This window comes from Grammomys surdaster, unplaced genomic scaffold (genome assembly GCF_004785775.1).
Source record: "Grammomys surdaster isolate TR1022 unplaced genomic scaffold, NIH_TR_1.0 130, whole genome shotgun sequence".
In the NCBI taxonomy this organism is placed as follows: Eukaryota; Metazoa; Chordata; class Mammalia; order Rodentia; family Muridae; genus Grammomys; species Grammomys surdaster.
This window is the reverse complement of record NW_021604588.1, coordinates 5,790,032-5,814,548: the sequence shown is the minus strand read 5'-3', so window position 1 is coordinate 5,814,548 and position 24,517 is coordinate 5,790,032. Positions and strand designations below refer to the sequence as shown.

General features: G+C 39.3%; 1 protein-coding gene across 5 annotated transcripts in view; it reads left to right on the top strand.

The window, feature by feature from the left end:
- Positions 1-24,517, top strand: part of Rabgap1l (RAB GTPase activating protein 1 like) — a 567,726-nt gene that overhangs the window by 415,111 nt on the left and 128,098 nt on the right. For 4 of the 5 annotated variants that reach the window (XM_028758413.1, XM_028758415.1, XM_028758421.1 and 1 more), the window contains one exon: positions 19,496-19,624. In XM_028758413.1, the coding sequence (XP_028614246.1) occupies positions 19,496-19,624 (129 nt within the window). Of the gene's footprint in view, positions 1-10,280; positions 10,449-19,495; positions 19,625-24,517 lie in introns of those variants that run through there. The other variant, XM_028758440.1, reaches the window with a different exon arrangement.

Here is a 24,517-nt window from a genome sequence, read left to right as displayed (position 1 = left end):
GCCTAACCATTCTTATAAGAGTGGACTTTCTCAATTAAAAAAAAAATATTTTTTTAAATATATTTTTAGCTAGCCATGGTATTACACGTCTTTAATCCCATTTCCTGGGAGGAAGCAGCAGGCAGATCTAAGAGTTTGAGGACAGCCTGGTCTAAAGAGTAAGTTCTAGGATAGCCAGAACTACACAGAGAAACTCTTTCTCAAAAAAAAAAAAATTTTTTTTTATTTTAATATATTCTTTATGCCTTATGGAACTCCATAAGGCCACGTCTTGATTTTCCTTTAAGTCAGTGGCTTTTAAGTCCAGTTGAATCTGGGCACTCAGAAAACGGAAGCAAGAGAACTCAAAATTCTAGAACTACAGTGTCCCTAGAAGAATAAAAACTCCAGTGTTCCTAGATCCAGATATTGAGAAACTCTGCTCTAAAACATCATGGGCTGGGAAAAGAGGTGAATTTTTCCTAAAGAAATTCTATTTTTAACATTTTAAAATAAGTCTTCCTAATATCAAGAAGAAAAGAAAGGAAGCCTGGATAAGAGAATGTGTTGTAGACATCACTCCTTAATATAGTCTTAACTTTCGTTTTTTGCATTTGCCTCTTCTACCAAAACCAAAATACCATGGTCCTCCAGTATTCCTCAGTATTTTTACAACTGTCATTTCCACCAGATTACTGTCTAGGATACAACCTATTAACTCCACTTCCTTCATTGTTTAAACAACTCAAAATAAGTTTCAAACACGTAGCTATTTTCTGCAGTTGCAGCTACTATTTGTTTACATGGGAGGAGAAGCAGCTTTCCTCTTAACCTTTCCAAGTTCTCTTCACAGCGACATGTAGAAAATATCGAAAAGAGAAAAACATGCAAATATGTGTTTTTTATTGTATTATATCGTAGCCAGGTGGTGGGGTGGCCCACATCTTTAATCCCAGCACTGGAAATGCAGAGGCAGGCAGATCTCTGAATTCAAGGCCAGCCTGTTCTACAGAGTGAGTTCCAAGACAGCCAGGCCACACAAAGAAATCCTGTCTTGAAAAACAAAAACAAACAAACAAACAAAATTATATCACACAGGATTCTTTATAAGGAAATAAGGACCCGGAGGAATTCTTATTAATAAGGACCCAAGCATTCTTATACTATATTTGGTAAAGAGTGGAGGACTAGAGAAAAATTTACCAGGAAAAAAGGTATGAAACAAGAATGATAAATTCAAAGAAAATTTAGAAAGTCTTGTTCAGTAGGCTCTCTCAGCATACCCTGACTGCAAGAGATGTGATGCTCCAAGCTTAGAAAGAACCCCTCCGGTGGAAGTCAGCTTGCTTTTAATATATGGCGGCAACACGTTCTCCTGATGTCTCAAAAACACTTCAGTCTAAAATATCCAAGATGCCATATTATGGAGTAACAACCTCGACCCATCACTATCTGTGTTACCTCAATCAAATCACTTAATGTTTTTAAGCTCACGTGTTCCCTGAGTAAAATGGGCATAGTTAATTATTTAGATTAAATGTGTCAATGCATATTAACACCTTAACAATGTGTACTTAGCAAAGTTCATGGTTGTTAATAATCCCCCATATGAAAAATGAGAAAAATATTTATCTATTCTTTTAGTTATTTTTTGTGCAAGTTGCTATATTAAGCCCCACTCTGGAGGAAAAAGCCTGCCATATGTAAAAGAGCCCGTCAAGTAGGGAGAGCCACATATACTCTTCCTCATGTGTTACTATCCACCTGTGACACAGGCTGTGCAATGCTGAGTGTGGACAAGCAGTCTACTCACAAAGGAGAAGGACAGAGTAATGACCACCATAAGACTAAAGGAAACTTCACTTCAACTTTTACCATACTTCTGTTTTCTTTTTGCTGACTCTGAATTCTAGTCACTCCATTTGAAGCTATGAGTGAATGAGCATGTGTTAGTGGGGTGGAGTATGAAGGGGCTGTACACCATATTACAACTTGGACTTTTCCACTTTAAAAAATGAAAGTCTCCATCTTGACATGTTCATTTTGCAGAAACAAATTCACTTGTAATACAGGAGCTGACTCATATAACTCCCTTACAGAAAATATTATTTCTCACTGTGACAGCTGCTGAACTAGTTCTGGCATTCCACACAACCTAAAAGGTGTCATAGATTTTGCCAGGTTAATGGATACTTGGAGATGAAGCAGAAAAAAGGTGAGACAATTAGCAGTTTACAAGATTAGTACAATGCCCATTATTTTTCACAGCAATAAATCACATTCATAAATGCTAGTAAGAATGAGATACTAGTCTATCTTAGAGGATCACAGATTAGTCTAGATTCTATGTCATTTTAATCTGATCAACTTTAATTTTTAAAAGCCTATTCTAACATATGTTTGTACCTTCTGCTAAAGCATGAAAATAAATATGAGCTTTATATTATACTCTTCCCAGGAAAGATGGTGAAAAACCAAGATAGTGTTCCATTTCAAACCTATTTCATGGACATGGCTTCAAGAAAGAAACCCTTGTGTGAATGGACTTTGGCAGAGCTTCCAGGATTATAGCTGCTGGAAATGTTTGAAATGGACACAGTCTATCACTTAAATTGAGATGTGCTCTATTATCAGAAGTATATATTTAAAAGTGACTATTCTGAGATGGCAGTGGATCTCCTGACCCAGGCCTCTCCTCCCGTTCAGCCCTTATGAATCTTAGATTCTTTCTAAGTAGCTGGCAGGTACAAATTGTGGACCAATTCTATGTGGATACAAGGGTAAAGCATAATTGTAATAAGATAGTTTCTTTATAGGCTAAAGAAAAGTAGCAAATGCCGGAAATGCTCAATTCCTGCTGTGCGTATGTACTCTTGGGTCTTGGCGTCATGCAAGTTTCATGGTTGTGACCAGTCACCTATTTGTTGTCTTGGTCTTTTCATCAGTAGAATAAGTTATTAGGTCTCATATTTTACAACTCTGTTGTAAGATCTAGGATTTTTTTTCAATGTGTACAGTACTATATTGAAAGACATTATCTAAACACCTATATACCTGAGGCAGCAGAGAGGATTATGAAAAATGGTCATAAAACCAGACACAGGAGACCCAATGAGAAGCAGGGAGAGTTACCTAAGAGAAAAGAAATTGAGTCTGTCTAATTAAATAGTTTAATTAATGTCACATGGCATGTGGGATAGACTTAGCCTCTCTTGTTATAAAATACCTTACTGTGATAGAACTCAAATTAAAAACTCCAACTGAAAAAGAAAAGTGGGTCAAGAAGAAGTTTTGAGAGATGGTAAGTCCATGATGTTGATAGTGATAATTGTTTTATGGATATATATTTACTTCTAAATACACCGTCTTCCTTCAGGTTTCTAATGCTGTAATAGAACGCCATGATCAAAAGCATGGGGAAGAAAGGATTTATGTCTCTTACATTTTCACTTCACAGTCCATTATCTAAGGAAGTCAGGGAAGTCAGGGCAGGAACTCAAACAGGGCAGGAACCTGAAGGCAAGAGCTGATGCAGAAGCCCTGAACGAGTGCTGCTTACTGACTTATTCCTTGTGGCTTGCTCAGCCTGCTTTCTTATAGCACCCAGGGCCACCTGCATCATGCTGACACCACTCACAATAGACTGGGCCCTTCCCCATAAATTGTCTACCAAGAAAATGCATCATAGTCTTACCTACAAGCCAACCTGTGGAGACATTTTTCAATTCAGATTCCCTTTTCTTAAATGACTCTAACTTCTGTCAAGTTGACATAAAATTATCCATCACACACATCAAGTTGTATATATATTAACTGGTGTTATTCATATCTTAGTTTAATATACATATATTAAACTTAGTTATTTAATTTATATATTTATATATTTTTAATGTAATTTATATATAATACATTCAATATACATTAAACCTGTATACATATTAAACTATAGATACGGATATATCTGAGACTACTGGCTACAAGTTTCAGATTTCTGTCTATACAATAGTCTTCAAACAAATAAAATGTATAGTACTAAAATGGCTGCCTTCTGAGCTACCTGTCAGTGCTGATGTTGTAAGGCAGAGATTGCCTTACAAACAAGCAGTAGAGCAGTTCTTCCATTGGTCAAGGCATCATACTGAAGATGGGATGCTGTCAAGTCCATTCAGAGTATCCTCAAGTTGCTTTGGGGACCATTCTCTTCTGCATAAGACAAGCAAAAGCAATAGCAACATGACAGCATCCTTCATCAGGTCAGAGATTCCTGAAAACACAAACACACACACGCACACACAACCACTTATCAAGTCTACAATATTTTCCAGTAATCTTTTTCTCCTTCAAATTCCTAAAGATTTAAAACTTGAACCACCTACCACAGTGCCAGTCAATTATGTTGTGTCTTTTATTTCATACTCTATTTCTTTGATATATGAGTTACAACTGTAAACTAATGAGACTCATTTCCCTGTGAGATGGCTTGTAAGCTCAATCTCATTACGTTTCATTTTCCCCATTTTGTCAAGGACTTGAATAATCCATACCATTAGAAGCAACGTCTGACTTGACTTCCTACCCCAAAAATCCTGTAGCAAGGTTATGTGTGGGATTTTATAATGTTGAAAGATCAGGGCTACTCAGGATGTCATCTTTGATCTTTGACCTGATATTTGGATCTTGGGAAATTTTCAAATTTTAAAGAATTCATCTTTTAAAAAGCAGTCAGACAAGGGGCTGGAGAGATAGCTCAGCGGTTGAGACTGCTCTTTCTGAGGTCCTGAGTTCAATTCCCGGCAACCATAGGGTGGCTTACAACCATCTGTAATGGGGTCAGATGCATTCTTCTAGTATATCTGAAGACTGCGACAGTGTACTTACATAAAATAATTTTTGTTTTAAAAAAAGCAATCAAACAAAAAAGAACTAGCTTGAGAATAGTGCTATGGTACCTTTACCTTCCCCTAGTGTAGAAAAAGCACGGCTATCTAATCTGTGTCCTAGAGTGAGCCAAAGGTGCAGGTAGCCTGGAAATATTTTATTAGTGTTTGGCTAGTTCTTTTTCTATTGTTAATATGCCCAGAATTCTCTTAACCTTCTTAATCGTAATCTAGGTAAACACAACATTTAATACATTTTCTCCTGTTTTACATGACTTCCAGGTAAGAAGGAAGAAAACTACTAGCTATTGAGTACCCACTATGCGTTAGGCTCTAGAACATATTCTTTTTTATATTCATCCTAATAAATTTGCAGAGCATTTTGGCCATGTGGGTGATGTTGCCATTTTATTGAGACTAAAAGAATGCTAAGTAACTTCCATATGAATATAGCTAGTAAATATAAGTAAGGGATAGAGATATGGCTGTGCAGATAGAGGCATGACTAGCCCTTACGAGGTTCTGGGTTTGATGGCCTGTAACACAATAAAGTGGTAGTGGTGCTGCTGCTACTGGTGGTGGAGCTGGTATAGCTGTAACTGAAAGATGGTTTAATGATGAGCACCTCACTGTATTCTTAGAGACGTACTTAATTCTCAGTACTCATATCTCAAGGATTAGGCCAGTCCCACTAGCCTACTTCTGCCTTCATCTATCACAGATGAAGGTATGCCTACATCATAGCGTATCATGTGCTTTTTCTTCTATTTGTGTCTGATTGACCTTGTTGTATTTTCCTCTTTGGATGTCTCCCTTATTTTAAGGTCCTGAAAGTTGGAGGGTATTTGCTTTTTCATCTTTGTAATCAACAAAAGTAACAACCTAACATTTTTTAAAAATATTATTTATTTAATGTATATGAGTGCACTGTAACTGTCTTTGGACACCCTGAAGAGAGCATCCGATCCCATAACAGATGGTTGTGAACTACCATGTGGTTGCTAGGAATTGAACTCAGGACCTCTGGAAGAGCAGTTAGTGCTCTTAACCACTGAGCCATCTCTCCAGCCCACAACCTAACATTAAAAAAAAAAAAAAAACTAACATTTTTAAAGAAATTTAGTGTTCACAGTTGTAGACTGTAGGAGGAGCTAAGGTAGGAGGAGTTAGGAGAGGAAGAGGTGGAGTAAGGAGGAGAGGAGAAAAAGGAAGAGGAGGAGCTAGGAGACGAGAGGAGAATGAGAGACAGAGAGGAGGTGGAGACAGATGTTCATGTGTCTGTAGCAGTCAAAAGTAGTTGGTATATCTAGGTTGCCTATTGGGTTACACTTCTGATTGTATGGGTATCTTGTTACTGATCATTACCAAATATATAAGCCTTTGATTAAGCATTAGAGTCTCATCTTAATACTGGGCCCACGTGGATGGTGGGATGGTCTAGGCAATGCCCAGCCTTGCACAGACAGCACGGGTGATTGAGCCATCTCCCACGCTGACGTCTTGTGGGTGGCAGGGCTGGTGTTTCTAGTTGGCTATTTCTAGCTGCAGCATACACATGGCCACCGGCCAAGAAACATGGAGGCTGGGCTAGGCAGAGCCACTGCAACTTAGATAGTCCGATAAACAAGTGGCTGACTTTAAATACCTACTACAACAGTAGACCTGTGAATTTAGTCAAATATGCTTTTCCTTTTACAATGTAAATATTTTTTCTGTCCTGCGAATGTCTGGCAGTCATTTCTCAAGTACAAGGCTCCAATGAAGTCTTTACCGTTTGTCTCGGTTTGGGTTTATAGCCGTGAAGAGACACCATGATCACAGTAACTCTTATAAAGGAAAACATTTAGTTGGGGCTGGGTCAGAGTTCAGAGGTTTAGTCTGTTATCATCACAGCAGGGAGCTTGGTGGGCAACATACATGTAGACTTGGTGCTAGAAAACTATATGAAAACATCTGGATTGGCAGGCAGCAGGAAGCTTGTCTTGAGCTTTTGAAACCTCAAAACCCACCCCCAGTAACACATTTTGTCCAACAAGGCCACACCTACTCCAACAAGGTCACATGTCCTAATTCTTCAAATAATGGCATGCCCAATGAGCCTATATGGAGCCATTTTCATTCAGACTACCATATCACTGACCACCTACTTTCCAGAATACCAATAAACAAACAAACAAACAAATAAATAAATAACATTTCTAGTCATTGCACTATGGCTTTGGAACAATTGTTGGCACTTTCCCATATTCCTCTCTTAATATAAAGGGGCTTTAGGGTACCACATTCAAACATATGATTCTGATGTAAATATTCCTTTAAACTGAATATGAAAGGCTAATGTAAGAGAAACTTTTTGCTTAAAAGTAGAGCATAAATTTCCCTTGTAAGATGTTCCTGCCACTCCTTATACCAGGAAGGGTCTGCTAGCAACCTCAGGGATGGAGATGAGATGTCATGGATGGTCTACAATGGAGAGTGTATTCAAAAGCCTGCTAGCTAATTCTTGTCTGCAGTAGTTTCTACATATCTTTACCTTCCTGAGATTTGTCACCCTAGATGCTCAACATGCTTTCCTTTTGCCTTGTCATTTCTCGGAAAAAATATTGGTCTTTGTTAAGATGCTATAACTGACCCAGGATCTGCCACTACTCTGAATGCCTAAGCCCCACTGCCTCCATGTGTCTGCACCCCATAGGTGTTGAACTTGTGTCATTGTCCCTTGTTGTCCTGCCTGTGGTCAGATTTAATTGCAGAACGCCTAGCAGAGAAGCTAGATAGATAAAGGCTTTCCTCTTCTGTGGATGATTTATCCACACTCTCTTGTTATCATAAGGATATTTTTTTTTTAGAATAAACACAAACTCTTATGGTAATGTAAGGAAATTTGAGAAGTCTAGTATTATGAACTAGTTAGCACAAGGTTTCACTAGAACCACAGTTATTCTCTCTCTATTATTTGGATTACAGTTACTTGTTAGAAAGTTAAGTTTCTATTTGATTACCTCCAGAGTTGCAGCTCTTTCGTGATAGAGTAGGAAATGCTGACTCAGGGGGGCGGAGGGGGAGAGAGGGGGGAGGGGGAGAGGGAGGAGAGGGAGATGGAGAGGGAGAGGGAGGAGAGGGAGAGGGAGAGAGAGGAAGGAAGGAAGAAGAGGAAGAGGAGGAGGAGGAAGAAACATTTGGGGTGCCCTCTTAGCCTTCTTACTTCCTGTACCCTGATAAAACTTTATGTAAAATACTAGTGTCGGCCTGGAGAGATGGCTCAATGGTTAAGAGCACCGACTGCTCTTCCAGAGGTCCTGAGTTCAAATCCCAGCAACCACATGGTGGCTCACAACCATCTGAAATGGGGTTGTGATGCCCTCTTCTGGTGTGTCTGAAGACAGCGACAGTGTACTCATATAAATAACCAATAAATAAATCTTTAAAAAAAAATACTAGTGTCTATTTTAAGAGATTAGCTACAAAAACACAGCACCAGTACACTTAAGACACACTGTTAAAATAACATTAGGCAACTATCTTAAAGGTAATATTGTACTTTTGCCTCCATTTTGCTACAATTGATTATTTATTTTACCTTGGAGATTTACAAGTGCGTGCGTGCGTGTGTGTGTGTGTGTGTGTTTCAAGACAAGATTTCTTTTCTCTGTGTAGGTTTGGTTGTCCTGGAACTCACTCTGTAGACCAGGCTGGCCTCAAATTCAGATATCCTCAGCCTCCTGAATGCTGAGATTAAAGGTGTGGACCATCACTGTCCAGTTTGGAAATTTAGAAATTTTAAACCGTGCTTAATTCCTAATGTTAGTAGCCTCATTAGGGAAGAATTTTTTTTGATCAGAGATGGTCAAAACTATATTTTATTTTGTCTAATAAAACATCAGAAATAAATTGGTGTTTATTTGTTTTTGTTTTTTGGTATTTCCAGACAGGGTTTCTCTGTGTAGCCCTGGCTGTCCTGGAACTCACTCTGTAGACCAGGCTGGCCTTGAACTCAGAAATCCACCTGCATCTGCCTCCCAAGTGCTGGGATTAAAGGCATGCGCCACCGTTGCCCAGCTAAATTGGTGTTTAAAACTGCTGTTTATAAAGATCTGTGGCATATGAAAGTTACTTGGTTTTGAGAATTTCAACTTTAATAGTTACTAAGTAATACTCAGTATTATGCTGTAGGTTTTTGTGTTTCAGTGTTAGATGTATATAAACGTATCCAGCCTTTCCAATATACTGTATTGCTTCTGTATACCCTGCAATTAGTAAAAGTCAGTCTTTTCACAAACACTTCAGCCTGAGGGCGTGTCACTGAATGCTGGCACATGCTCTTCTGTTCAGATTCTGTCGTTTTACCCTAACACCTATCTTGTCTAGAGATTTCAGTAATGTGACAGGGATTGTAGCTTCGCAGTTTGAACACAGGGCATAAGATCAGATTTCTATCTGTTCTTGCTAGAAAGCAAGAGTGATTAGGGACAGCATTTTAGCTGTCTGTCAGATTTTACTGTGAGCATCACATGTTAGGAAAAGCTAGTTCATCTGTCTGTGTATTTGGGATCCAACAGTATAAACTGTCAGACTAACACTGATTGAAGGTAGACTGGGAGGGGAAAGCCTATCTGTCCAATGGCTCGCCATTGGCTTCTTATTACAGCATTCTCCCCTGAGACTCGCTCTGCATGCTCATTCACCTACCTCCCCCCTCTGCTTGCTCCCCTTCCTTTCTTACCCCTTCATTACTGATTCACAGCTAGAGGCAGCACGGTGGCGGCAGCAGTACCGGGGCAGCGACAGCAACAGCAGCAGGGCTGCTTGTCAGGAATCACGGATTGCAATGAGCTCATCCTTTTCTCCTTGCAGCTTCACAACTGCCCTGGCTTCCTGGCTGCAGCTACTGCCGCCTGCTCGCCTGCTCGTACACAGATATATATTCTCATTCTCTCTCTCTCTCTCTCTCTCTCTCTCTCTCTCTCTCTCTCTCTCTCTCTCTCTCACACACACACACACACACACACACTCTCTCTCTCTCTCTCTCTCTCTCTCTCTCTCTCTCACACACACACACACACACACACACACACACACACCTCAGTCACACATGCTAGAGCCCTCTGAGCTTGTCCATTTTGACACATGCATCTGAACTCTTCCTGCTCTGCTCCTGGCTATTTTTCCAGGATTCAATTGCTTTTGCCATTTTTTATTTACAGCAACCTTTGATTTCCTTCTCTAGTCTACTCCAGGGCTTGTGCATAGTTGATAATTTCGACAAAATGTTTTTCTTGTGGCGACATTAGCTGACAGTTCCCATCATAGACCATTTTTGTGCATCCTCCTGGGGAGACATAGCCTGGCTCCCCTCTATCTGCAGTTCTTAGGATTGTGGATGAGAGATCCAGCTTTCTCACTCTGGATACCTATTTACTGCTCATGGAAGAAGGGGTGCCCTGCCCAGCCCCAGCTGCTAAGCTCACACCTCCTGTCAAAAAGTCCCAGGACATGCACGACGAGAGGAGCAAGCTGGTGAATGAGTATGCATGTCGAGTGCTGGAACTTCTGGGGATGGGGCATCGGCTGTTTGTGCCACGGCTTCTGGCGGTGAGACTGTTTTTCATTGAACTTAATTCGTAGAGAGTCTGTGTAGTCCTCTATGAGAATGTCACTCTGGAGGCTTGCGGGTTCCTGTTTTCTTCCCTTTCAACCCTTTCTACTGAGGAGGGTTGAGTGGCCACTGCTGTGTAGCTTCCTTGAAGCCTAGACCATGCCACTCCTTAATTGGCTATAGGAAATTATGGCTCTTTTCTCAGAGCTGAGGGTCACATTAGTGGCATTATCTCTGTGGCAAGGGGGGAAAAACATTTTCAGGTTGTCTAGACTCAGCAATGAAGCAGAAAAACCCCAAAACTTGATGTGTGTGTTCTGTTATTTATTTCTGCAAAGGGTTAAATTTTACAACAGAAATAGCCATCTATCTAGACTATGCGAGGCTGGCTTCCCAACCTCCTCACATGATTGCCAATTAGATTTGGGCAATGGAATTTATTACCTAAAAATCCTTGGGTAAGGAATTGCACATTTCTCTCCTGGGGTGATTGAACTATGTGTCTATAAAATGGCATACAGCTGCTAGGTCTGAGAAGTCTGGCTTGTTTGTTATTTGATTTTCTGGATAAGAGAAGAAGCAGCCTTCCTCATTTCCTATCAAGGGTTAAAATTAAATACCCACAATTGCTGTGGCAGGGTTTCTCTTCAGTGGTTCCAGAGCTGTACCTAGCAACTGTTGGGTGATATAATTGGTCTACAGTAGTCCTATACCATCATTTGATAATTGGAAGGAAAAAAAACCAGCTTTGTCTGTGTTATAAAATAGAATTTTAATGCTATTCTCGGTTTATATGGTTCTCTCAGATGCATATCTTTTCAATACAGTGTTTATTTGACTGGATTTAATTCTTACTTCTCTTCCTCCATTTCTTCTGTCTGATCATAACAGACATTCTGTAGCCATGTGTATGAGAAATTTCCTACCATGAAAAAAGTCAGTTGATCATTGCAAGATGAAGTTAGATGTAATGAGCAGTATAAAATTATAGGAAGGTTATTTAAGAAATATGGCAATTTTTTTCCATGTGGGGAAGAATTTTTACAAATCTGAGTACATATGTTTTAATGCCTAAGTCAAACCATTGCTTTCCTGATTAACGGTTTAATTTACAAGGGGGAAAATGGGAAGATCCTTATTAGAAATGAGGTTTATTTTTAAGTCCAGAAATTTTGGTGCTAGAAATTGCTAATATACATTTAAACAAATTCCTTGCATCTCTGAGTCTTGGTGTAACAAATTTCCAAGTCTTAAACGCTACTTAACTGTGATTCAAGGGCTTGCTTCTACTGATGACTTCACAGTCCTGGTGTAGCCTATTTTATTTTCAAGTTTTCAGTATTTTAGTGTAAAAACATGAATTAATAGCTTAAAAGATGTCTCACAGTCATATCTGTAGTAGAGATAAATGTAAACTTCTGGTTTAAAACATTTAATTAGCAATAAAATCCACAAGGAGTTAGGCTCCCAAACTTGAGATCTTAGGGAGGTTACATATGTCCCTATATTGCAGATGCACAAATCTGGATCTCAAATGATGGATCTAAAGTAAGTGTTTCCCTCAGGGGTTTTTGGATTCTACATTATAGAGCCTAGGCAATAGTGCTAAATGTATGGCATATGACTAACATATGCTGAGCTGTATTTGTGGCCATTTAGAAGTCTCTGGCATTGCTGTACACAGTTGCCCTTGAAAGATTATTGATAGGACTCTTGGTTGTATGTGGCTTATATTTGGGGAGTCCGTTAATTAACATGGTGGCTGTGAATTGGGATCTGCTATCCAAGAAGTTATCACTCAAAGTTTAGCTTGTATACTGAGAGAATGGAGGATGGGCTTAGTTGCTCAGCTCAGTGTTATTGGACTGGCTTATGGTTCAGGATTGATGGTGGTCCTAGGAGGCATCCTACGACATGCACTATCAGTATCTGATCACTTCCAGCTGGGACTCCAAGACAAAAGTTTAAGTTATGACTCCATCTTTTTAGTCGTGTTTTAAACATGACTGCATACAAACATGTACAGATCACTTATTTTATTTTAAAATGTCAGTAAATTTCTTCATTATGAATTAGTTTCTTTAAAAAAAAAAAAAGTCAAAGCCAGGTACAGCTGTGCTTCCCTGTGACCCTGGCACTCAGGAAGCTGAAGCCAAGGATCACCTTGTGCTACATAGTGAGTTCCAGGCCAGCCTGTGCTACGAAGTGCCTCATGTAAAAAACAAAAACACAAACAAGCAAGTAAATGATGATTTATCTAACCAGAGTTGTAGATTTGTGCTTTGCACTTTATTTATAGTTCTTTTTGTTTGTTTGTTTTTTTGAGACAAGGTTTCTCTGTGTAGCCCTGGCTGTCCTGGAACTCACTCTGTAGACCAGGCTGGCCTCGAACTCAGAAATCCACCTGTCTCTGCCTCCCAAGTGCTGGGATTAAAGGCATGCTGGCCTAAAACCTCCTATTTTTACCTGGGAAAATAAATACTCTGTGGTCTTTGCATTTCAATTTTTTTTTTTTTTTGAGACAGGGTTTCTCTGTGTAGCCCTGGCTGTCCTGGAACTCACTTTGTAGACCAGGCTAGCCTCGAACTCTCGAACTCAGAAATCCGCCTGCCTCTGCCTCCCAAGTGCTGGGATTAAAGGCGTGTGCCCCCACCGCCCAGCTTATTTATAGTTCTTAACTGGCACAGAGAGAACTGAATAATGAGGCTTGTGTGACGGTGAGAGACCAGTGAATACAGAATGCACATTTAGAGTCTATATGACTTACCTCTCAAAAGTACAGACGGTAAAGAACAATTCCCCCAATAGATCAATACTTAAACCAGTACTTTGTTTTAGATATTGCCATGATGCATCAACTCCATGTGATGACTTAGCAAACATGTTTCTTATTGGAATTAAAATACCCAGATAGATGTAAACATCTTATACATCAGCTAAAGGTTATTCTTCTCCTCTTCTAAAGGTTCTTAGGCCTACAACAGTTGAGGGGAGGCTAAACAGAAAACCTAGAGGACATCATAAGTGAAAGAAGAAAAGGCTGTTCAGAGTAAAAGCAGTGCAGAGGAGAAAAGAACCATGCATCTTCCCCTGCCCCAAAAACTCACCCAGAATTTGTTGCTTAGTAGAGAGCTTGAGGAAAAATTTCTCATCCAAGAGTACTAGGAGTTTAGAATAGAAACATCTGGAACTAAAACTCAGATATTAGAACTGTTTCCACCCAATTTTCTTTAAAAAAAGAAAGAAAATGTGTTATTCTTACACTGCATTTTTCAGTGGGAAAACACATTGAATGTGGTGTCAGCAGAAGCACATGGCCAGAGGTTATATGCTGCTAGTGAACTTTGTAGGGGAAGAAAACTTTTACTCTCTTCACAGTAAGAATTCTTTTTTTTTCTCTAGGCTTTTTTTTAAATTTCATTCTCATATGACATGAGAAGTTATTATCATGTTTTTAGATATCAAAATTAGTCTCACTTATATTTTCAATACTGATCCTCTGGATATTTCCACAATAAGTTCAAAAGACTTCCAGTAAAGTTGAGGTGTGTGTGTGTGTGTGTGTGCGCACAAATGCACACATGCAAGCAAATATTCTAGCTGTTCATTTAGTAACCATTGCGATATTTCATTTTAATGGAAAATTTTATGCTATCAAAATATACCCTAATATGTTTTTAGTTTATGGGCTTTTCTGAAATAAAGCAAAGGTAAAAAACTACTGGAGGCTGGATTATCTCCTCTTTTTACCTCTATTGCTAACATCTGTATAGATTACTCAGTGAAGGGAGATTATTGATTTTTACAAAGTTAAACACCCAAGTACAGAAGATATATAGAAGATACTTTTTATGCCCCTCAAAAGTCCCAAAGCATCTTCATATTAAAATAAGTTCAGAATCAGTTCCCTAATTTGTATTGTGTAAATTTTGTCTCTTCATCCTGGGTCTGCTGTACCTAGACCTTCTATGAATCTATAAACCATACTTACATTGATGTCCGTTGTGTGCTTGACTATTTTATTCCTATTACTGTGGCAATGTCAAAGAATATTCTATTAGAACCACCTCTCGCATATATTTCTTACTACCTACTTGAAAAAAAAAAAGAAGAAACCAGAAGTAGAATTTGTATAAATGTCTTTAATCAGACCAACAGGCTACATATATAATTCTGTTCAAATGAAGGAATGAGTGATGTCGCCTCTGAAGATGTAAGGGATAAACATAGTTCACATTATGAAAAGATTGTCATAAAGAAAGAGAAATATATTGGTAAACCACTGATTTATTTAGATGTTATTGTGTAGATGTTACCTCTGACCACTGTTATTTAACAATGTTGGAGGAATACTTTCCTTTTGATAGTTTACTGCTCCCTTGCAATTATTCAAAGGTACTATAGAAAAACTTAAGAATTTGCCAGTAAGATGCAGAAAAAAAAGGTTCATCTTTTATTGCCCATGCTTATAAACCAAAAGTTAATAATTTTCCCGTTAAGGAATAACAGTCTTTTCAGTGTAAATCAAGTCTAGCTTGATGGGGTTCTGTGGTCAGAAGCCAGGACATCTTTTGGGGGGTACTTGGTTTGGTTACAGAAGTGTCAGTCTTTCTGTTAAAGCTTAAGACTTATCAGCATAAAATCATATGCTAAGCTTCTCTTCATTGTCAGGGGATTAATATTCATATAACTCCAAGCTTAATTATACCCATTGTTATCATCTTCATAGCTAGGTAGTTATTAATTCGTGTGGATTAGAGCTAGTGATTCTGGTTGAGGCCATGTGTTCTTTTCATAGGAAGCACTTCTCATTGTGCCTTAGACTAACACTAATATTAATGCTTGACATCTCTGAAGCATGTATTTAATAAAATACATTTAGTGCTACCCAAAATATGAATATATAGTCTTCCATATATGTAATATATATTTCAGGGATGTGAGGAGGATAAGGAAAGGACAAGAAAAGTATTAAAAGGCTAGGTAAGTTTGTCTCTGAGGTATGAGACATGTTAAAGTTTAAACTCCTGTATTCCTTAGGCTAAGTAGTTACATCTGTGGGTAAAGAGCTTACTGTGCAGGGAGGAAAATGCCAGTTCCAATCCTCAGCACCTACATTAAAAACCAGATGCGATGGTGTGTACCGCTAACCCCAACACCAGGGAGTAGAGTTGGGGGTACCCCATGAGTTCACTGGCCAGCCAGGCTTGCTGAAACAACAAATGTCTGGTTTTGTGCAAAGTCTTACCTGAAAACATGAAATAGAGAGGCAACTGAAGGCCTGGTGTCACCATGGGCTCTCTAAGCATTCACACATGGGCAGATTTACTACAGTGCCCATTTTGCTTTTATGTGAGGAACTATGACTCTGTAATACAAATCTAAAACCAAAAGAAACACTCAGTAAAACTTCCAGGTAGATATACACACACATAGATAAATTATCATTTTTAAAGCATTTTTTAAAACAAACTAAAGATCCATAGCTCATGGTTAAAACATGTGATTAGTGTGGGTGAGGGCCCAGTTCTGTTCCCAGCACCAAATACCTACTTTGTGTTAAGTTCCTAGTGAGGCATCCAAATCTGTGCAAAGTAGGAAGGGTCCGTGCCTTAGCTGTAGAGGGAAAACCTCTTAGACACAGTTGCCAGAAAATGGAGTTTCCCCTGTAAGCTTATAATACACTTATGGCATTACAAAGATGTTTGAGGTGATACTTAATGATTAAAGAAGTCTTTTAAAGAAAGGAAACTGGAGGAAACTCCTTTGGGATCAAAGTAGGATTGCAGGTTATCTTTAGAACACTAAGGAGCAAACGTTTTTTTAAATTTTGTTACTTTATTTTATGTCTATGGGTGTTCTCATATCTCTGTGCCATGTGCATGCAGTGCTGGCAGAAGCTATCTAGCAGAAGTCTTTGGATCCTCTAGGACTGGAATTACAGATGGTTCTAAGTTTCCATGTTGGTGCTAGGAACAGAAACCCCTGCCCCCGATTCTCTGCAAGAGCTACAAGGACTCAGCCACTGAGCCATTTCTCCAGCCCCCAAAGAAATCCTTTTTTTTTTTTAAGATTTATTTATTTTTATAATATGTATGAGTACTGTATCTATATGTACACTTACATGCCAGAAGAGGACCCCAGATCCCAGTATAGATGGTTGGGAGCCACCCTGTGTTTATTGGGAATTGAACTCAGGACCTCTGGAAGAGCAGCTAGTGCTCTTAACCACTGAGCCATCTCCCCAGCTCCCAAAGGAGGTTTTTTAAGTGCCTTTCACTTAGTAGAATTTCTTTTTATTATCGCAGTGAAATCATTTTTTATTGAGATCCACAAGAAAAATTATTAGAACTTAGACTATAGATGTTTTATTTTTTTATAACAAATAGGGGTTGTGTTCACATGTGTGAAAGTATGCTCATACACTGGAGGAAAACACAGGGGCCCTCCTCTATCATTCTGTGCCTTTATTTCACCTCACTGAACCTGGAGCTAGGCTGGCTAGCCTGCAAGCCCTAGCAATCCTCCTGTCTCTACCCCATCATAGCACTGTAGTTACAGAGTTTTATGCCTAGCTTTTTACAGACTTAAGCCTTCATGCTTGTGCCCTCAGTGCTCTGACCATGGAACAACTTTCTCCAGCTCCTGGACTACATTCTGAGTGCAGTTACAAGTATCAGTGATGGTAGGCACTTTTTTTAAACCACAAAATATTATTATCTAAGAATATTTGAGCAATAGAAAGGTAACTTACCAAGTCATTATCCATTATGTTTGTTTTGGACTTAATATTTCATATACTTTATCTTGCTTTATTTTCAAGATGAGAAAATGTGTGCAACATCACAAGTTAGAGATGAAATTAGAATGTATTTATTTCAGTCTTTGCAATCATATTTAACTCCCTTTATATCCTAAGTACCTTCCAGAGCCTGAGGTTCCATTTCTGTACTTCCAATCTTGGGCTTCCTTGTTATGTGATTGTCACAACTCTTTTACATCTTGGTCCAACTGAGTTAGAGAAGCCAGTGCTAATAGTGTTTTCTTATTACCATCATTGTCATAGTCGTGGTTGTGTGTATGTGTGAGCGTGTGTCTGTCTGTCTTTTTGTCTGTATGGTGGGAACATACACATGCATGGGTGGACATTAGAGAACAATTTTGTGGAGTTGTGTTCTTCATTCCACCTTTACATGAGTGCTAAAGATTCAACTCATGTTGTCAGGCTTACACAGTGTCCTTACGATTGCTATCACTATAATGAAACATCATGACCAATAAGCAAGTTGGGGAGAAAAAGGTTTATTTGGCTTACACTTCCATATCACTGTTCATCATCAAAGGCAATCAAGACAGGAACTCAAAACAGGGCAGGAACTTGAAGGCAGGAGTTAATGCAGAGATGTTGGAGATGTGCTGCTTACTGACTTTCTCATCATGGCTTGTTCAACCTACTTTTTTATAGAACCTGGACCACCAACCCAGGGAAGGCACCACGCACATTGGACTGGTCCCTCTCCTACCAATCACTAATTGAGAAAATGCCCTATAGCTAGATTTTATGGAGGCTTTTTCTTGATTGAGGTTCCCTTTTCCAAAATGACTATAGCTTGTAGCAAGTTGACATAACACTAGCCAGTACATACAGCAAGTGATTTTAGCTACAGGGCCATCTGCCTGCCTGCCAACAGCATTTTGAAGTGGAGAGCCACCAGGTGATTTGACTTCTACTGTCCAGAGACTCAACCTGAGGTGGGCTTCAGTGCAGTCCACGTGCATGGCACTGCCTGCAAAGCTCTGCCCTTGAAACTGTGGCCTACTACAAGAACTACCTCAGTCTTCATTGCCATTCCAACATGACTAAATGTCCAATGTGTGAGGAAGAAGTATTCTTCATTCTTGATCCTAGCCTCTCTGCATTTATGTGAGCTCAATAACCAGGCTTGAAATTAGGTCTTGAGCAGATTTAGAAAATCAGGTAGCCAAGCCACCAGGTCAGTACCCACTTTATTTCTCCAGCTGTTAAGACTCAATTTTGTCATATACTAGGATCTTACTTTCAAGCTCTGAAGGATAACCAAGAGCAATACCCTGTAATGTCTGTGGTCTATGGGACCACACTGGACAACAATTCAAAAAGAAGTAACTCATTCCTGATACTGAGGTTTTTGTCCAGTAGTGTGTGACAGTACTAATAACCTGATTGGGAAATTGTCCCTTCATTCTAGGGTGACTTCATTTACACTCTTTTTGTGTATGTATAGATATTCATTAGTGTGTATCAGAGATTTTGCCACTATTGTTTTTAATTTTTTACTAGAATATTGCAGAAAATACTGCAAAGTCTAAAGAAAAAAAGTCATTTATCATCCTTTTATCTGAGTAAACATTTTGTTGGGTTTCCTTTTGGTCTTTTTTCCTACGTGCAAATATTCAGATTGATTTTCACATGATGATTTTTAAAAAATGAATTTAGCAATTTTGTTAGAAGTCAGTAGTTAAGTGGTTTGCTTCATTTACTTTTTCATTGCTTTCTGTAGTTGTTGGATCTAGTCCTCATTTTCTTCACTTGAGTTGCTGCTGCCATGAGTGAAAGGCCATCTTCCCATTAGGTGTTTATTACTTAGCGCTGATGGGCCTTGATCCTGTGAATAAAATCCTCAAGGTGAAGTCATAGGTTAATCCATTTTCTTCTCTCTCCCTCCCTTTCCCTCTCTCTCCCTCCCTTTCCTTCCCTCTTCCTTCTCCCTCCTCCCCTCCCCCCCCCCCTGCTCTCTAACTTCTAGCTTGGTAAACTTTTCCTGGACCCACTATTATAATCTCCATATAATATGAATTATATGTTAATTTGTTAATTGTCTCTTACATTGCTTTAGGATTTATAATTTCTGCATGTCTCATGCCATTGTGTTCTGAATAGTAGAAATACTGAAAGTATCTAATGGTATATTCATGGAAATCCACAATTTTTTTTGTAATACATTTACTAGTGTAATGCGCACAGGCTGAAGTGTGGTGATGTGTCTTGGTGACTGTTTTACAGACCTCAAAGGAAGACCTCCTGCAGGCGGATTTTGAAGGTGCTTTGAAGTTTTTCAGAGTTCAGCTTCCGAAGAGATACCGGGCAGAGGAGAATGCGAGAAGACTGATGGAGCAGGCTTGCAATATCAAAGTAAGACCCCTGAGCTCACATGTGATGGCAGGACAGTTTACGTGTCACATAATGTAAACAGGGCAAAGTGTGCTCACCTCCTCGTGTCTCTGTTGCTGGTTTCTGGGTGTGTTTTAGGGTTGTTCTGTGCACGCTATTCTCTCCTAGACTTTTTGTCATTCTGGGATGTTGACAATTGTTCTACCTTTAGTAGGACTCAGAGTGAAAGGTCTGGGGCTCAGATTGTAATAAACAGGAGGCAGCCAGTTATCTTTTAGGTGGGGCTCTGGAATGGGCTGCTATAATAGTGGTTTCTATGACAGCAGACTTGGTATTTAGCTTTTGCCATCTGTTTTAAGATTATTTAGGACAGAGCAGGAAACATATGCCAAGAAGTTCTTTCCTTTTCATTAAGTACTTAGGTAGTTTGAGTCTTGGTCTGTCCAGAGCCATCTCACATCTACCAGATCCCTGTAGATTTATTGGTCTGTGTTATGTGTCTGACTAAACAAATATAATAAATTAACTTAAAATTGAAAGCTGTATCCAGACAAATGAAAATTAAGATAGGTGAGCATATTTTCTCTAAAAGATTTAGAACCAGTTTCCTAATGTCAGTACATATACCTCCAAAATATATTTACTTAATCATGACATAAATATAGATTTGTTTATTAAACCAAAAGACATTATGGATCTTATATTATCATAGAAGAAAACAGACAATAAATAATTAACACAATAAATTATTTATGTTAGACGGTGATAAGTAGATGTAGAAAAAGAAAAAAGAAAACAGATGAGTAATGATGTTTTTACTAGTGTGTGTAGACCTCCGAGAGACATGAATGAGACAGAGGGTAGGTAACTCATGGAGATGTTCCGGGGGACTAATGCTCCAGGCAGGGAAGAGCCAGTTCAGATGTCCTGAGGCCAGCTCAGGCCCTGTGAGTGTGAAGGATGATATGTCGGCCAGTGGAGCTAGAGAAGAGTATGTGGAATCAGAATAGAAATTACAGGGCTCACAAAGGAGCCAAGAGTTGTCAGTTGCTATATTTAGGTTTACTTTGAAGTGGCAAGGAAGAATAGTATGGTGTGGGTTCTGAGACGACGGCATATATCAGCTATATGATGGGTAGGAATGGGTAAAAGAAGTAGAGAGTGCACACAGAACCTGAAGTCATCCATGGGTGAGCTAAACCAGGATAGCAGCAGTGGAGAAGAAATAGATTAAAAGTGGGGAAAACCTTGACATTTTCACTGTATGTATATTTAGCTGTGAGAAGATGAGGCAAGCTCATTCTAGATTTTGAACTAAGCAAATAAAATAAGTATTTCCATTAATTTAATGAGCTCATTACTTAAGATACAATTAAATGAGCCTAATAAATAATTGATTCGAAGTTTTTCCAGGTACCGTGCCACTGCAACATTAAATAAAACAACAATAAATTAAAAAACAGAAGGCAAGGTCTCCCTGTATAGCCTTAGCTGGCTGCTCTATAACCCTTGCTGGCTGAGTGCTGGCATTACAGGTATGTGACACCAGGTCCAGCTTGTGGGCTTGAAGCACTGTTCTCAACATCAATTTTTATTTTTAATTCTAACCTATTTTAAAATAAAGTATAAATGCCCGAAAGCACAAATCAATGCTGAAAGTAAATAACTGAATAGGAAAAAGATTATGGTTTTTGTCTTTCAAATGAACCCTATATTTTAAAAGATCATTTTCTAAGTACTGACCCCCACAAAAGAGCTCTCAAATTTTCATCTTGAATGCTAAGTTGCTAAAGTCTTCAAGACTAATTACTTAAACTGAGCATAGTTGCATATTCTTATTATTCCAACACTCAGGCAGTTGAGGCAGGATTGATTCAATTTTAGTTTGAAGTCAGACCAGGCTAGACATATTTATCTCAAAACACAAACCAGGAAGACAGAAGGATAGACTGACTGAACTAATGTCTTAGCCAAAAGTATGTTTACTCATAGACATTGAAGGTGTTGAAGGTGTATACTGAAGGCTGGGGACTGTTAAATAAACTTTGTGGGGAGTAAATTTGAAACAATTTTTTGCTGTTGGTTGTTCCAGAGATGCCAAGAGAATTACAATTACCTGGGTTACATTTAGATTATGATTACTTTAGAAGTCTTTTAAAGTAAAACATTCAGTTCTAAAAATACAAATGTACACCAGCCCTGATAACACACGCTTTTTTTGTTTTGGTTTGTTTTGTTTGTTTTTTGTTTTTTTTGTTTTTCGAGACAGGGTTTCTCTGTATAGCCTTGGCTGTCCTGGATCTCACTCTGTAGACCAGATTTCTGGCCTCGAACTCAGAAATCCACATGCCTCTGCCTCCCAAGTGCTGGGATTAAAGGCGTGCGCCACCACTGCCTGGCAACACAGTCTTTTAATTCTAGCCCTTAGGAGGCACATGCTGGTAGATCTCTGTGAATTCAAGGGCAGCCTAATCTATATAACAAGTTCTAGATTATCCAGGGCTACATAGTGAGATTCTGTTTCAAAAAAATAAAACTATAGAAGTAGTATACAAAAGACAACATTAACTAGAAGAAGGAAGTTAGGAAAGGAGGACAAGGTATTGGGTGATTATTTTACACAAGGAACTATGCAAGAGAACTCAGGAAATAAGGATTAAAATGGGCCTTGGGGGAGGGAAAGAGGTAAGCAGGGTGGGATAGGGTGGGTTTAGGAATGAAGAAATCCATGGGTGGGGAGAATACACAGTTATGCAAGATTTAAATGTAGGTCCTGATCAGAGATTAAGGAGGGAAGGGCTGGGGGACTAGAAGACAGGCAAGGTAATCAGTGCCTTGGGAAGCAATCTGAATTTTAACCTGAGAATTCTGGTAAGGACTGAGAGGTTTTGAATAAAAGACAGAGATGGCCAGATTTATGTTTTAGACATGTCGTTTATCTGCTGGGTGGAAAATGCATGGACTGGTATCTTATGATGTTGGTGACAGCACTGTTCAAACACCATTACACAATCAAGAGAAGGGTGACAAGGGTGACTGTTATGAACTAGAGAGAGATGAACAGGAGATATTAAAGAAATAGAATCACCAGACGTCATGATTAAATGAGAACTAGGATGGGGAAGAGAGCCAGGGAAGGAACATTCCTGTGTTGGCGCTTGGTAGCCATCACACTGTGAAAGAAAATAAGAGAGTAAATTATATGAGTGGGTAATAATGAGTGTACGCTGTGTTACATTGCTGGCATATAGCCCCATACTCGTATCCAGATAAGTAGACTATCTAATAGTCAGGTGGATATTGAAGTAAGAGCTGAGCTAAAAATATATATTTGGAAGTCATGCTATTAAAAGGTAGGAGTTGGTGTATTCTCAAAGGATCATACCAAGTGTTCAAAGAGAAGGGTTGAGGATCAGTGCATAAGCACAAACATGAACTGTGTTTAGACGAAGGCAAAACTAAAAATGCAGAAGTTTCAAGAATAAGAGACGTGAATGGTAAGAGAAAGGGCACTGTTACCAGTAAAGTACATCTGAGGCCCTGGGTTCTGTCCTCAGCACAGGAGGAGGAAGCTGGTAAGGGCAAGTCAGGCAAGTGTCGTGGTGCCTAGAAGTCATGTGAGGTCCTGAGGACTGGAAGTGGACTTGGTGCGATGCGGTGCGCAGTGCTCAAGAGGGACAGTAATGACGGCCTTCGAGGGAGCCGTTCAGCGGAATGAGGAGCAAGGGCCAGTCATTAGAAAGGTAGTCGGAAGTGAGTCAAGGGGGAATGGAGACGCGGCACTTCAACTAAAAGGCTGTAGAGACAGGAAGTGGACGAGATAGCCAGCAAGTAAGTCAGAGGGTAAATACATGAGCAGGACAGAAGATGGGCACAAAATGCATTAGTGGTGAGTGGCAATGTTGAGTCTTTAAATGCTGAAAAGAAAACCTTAATGAAAGGTACTTTTACGCTGAGTGTCTGCAGTGTGCCAGGTTCTATGCTAAATCTAAAGACTATGAGGCTGAGATACAGCAAGTGTGCTGTCTGAACGCACAGAGCCCACAGTGCTGTAAGGAGGATGTCAGTAAGATAACCACATTGGTAATATAGTTACGGGGATGGGAATAAAGTAATGAAGTTATTAGTAACTAAGTAAGGTAACCACATGAGTAATACAGTTAGGGAGATGAGAATGTAACTGTAGATTGCTTGCCATTGTCTTAGTTATTTCTGTATATTTATGATAAAATACTCTAGTAAAGCAACTTAAAGAAGAAAGGGTTTGCCTTGGCTTATCGTTTTAGAGGGACATAGTCCATCATGACGGGGAAGTATAGCAGTGAGAAGGAAAGGTGTGGAGGTAGGAACCAGAAGGATGGATCATCACATCTCATCTCCACTCAAGAAGCAGAGCTAGAGCAAGAAGTGAAGCCATGCTATAAAGTCTCAAGGCCATGCCCAGTGACCTACTTCCTTCAGCAAGCTTCACTTCCTAAAAGTTCACAACAACCTTCTCAAACAGTATCACTAGCTAGGGGTCAAGTACTCAGACACATAAGCCTATGGGGGCGACTTCACAGTCAAACCACATCTAGTATGTACAAAGTCCTGGGTTCCAGCCCCAGTACTACATAAACTAGATTTGGTGACGTATTGCCCTAAGGATACGGAGGCAGAGACAGAAGGACAAGTCAAAGATCACCTGGAGCTCCATAGTGATTTCTAAGCTATTCTGGGATACATGAGTCCCTATCCCCAAAGCAAAACCATATTTACAAGTAAGACTATTGCTCTGAACACTAACAAGGATATATGAGAGTAAAGAAAACAAACCTGATTTTTACTCAGTAATTTAAGGACAGTGTTCTAGAATTGAGATAATAGAGGTATTCTAAAGTAGGATAATCTTATGTACAGAGCCTGTCAGAAGGG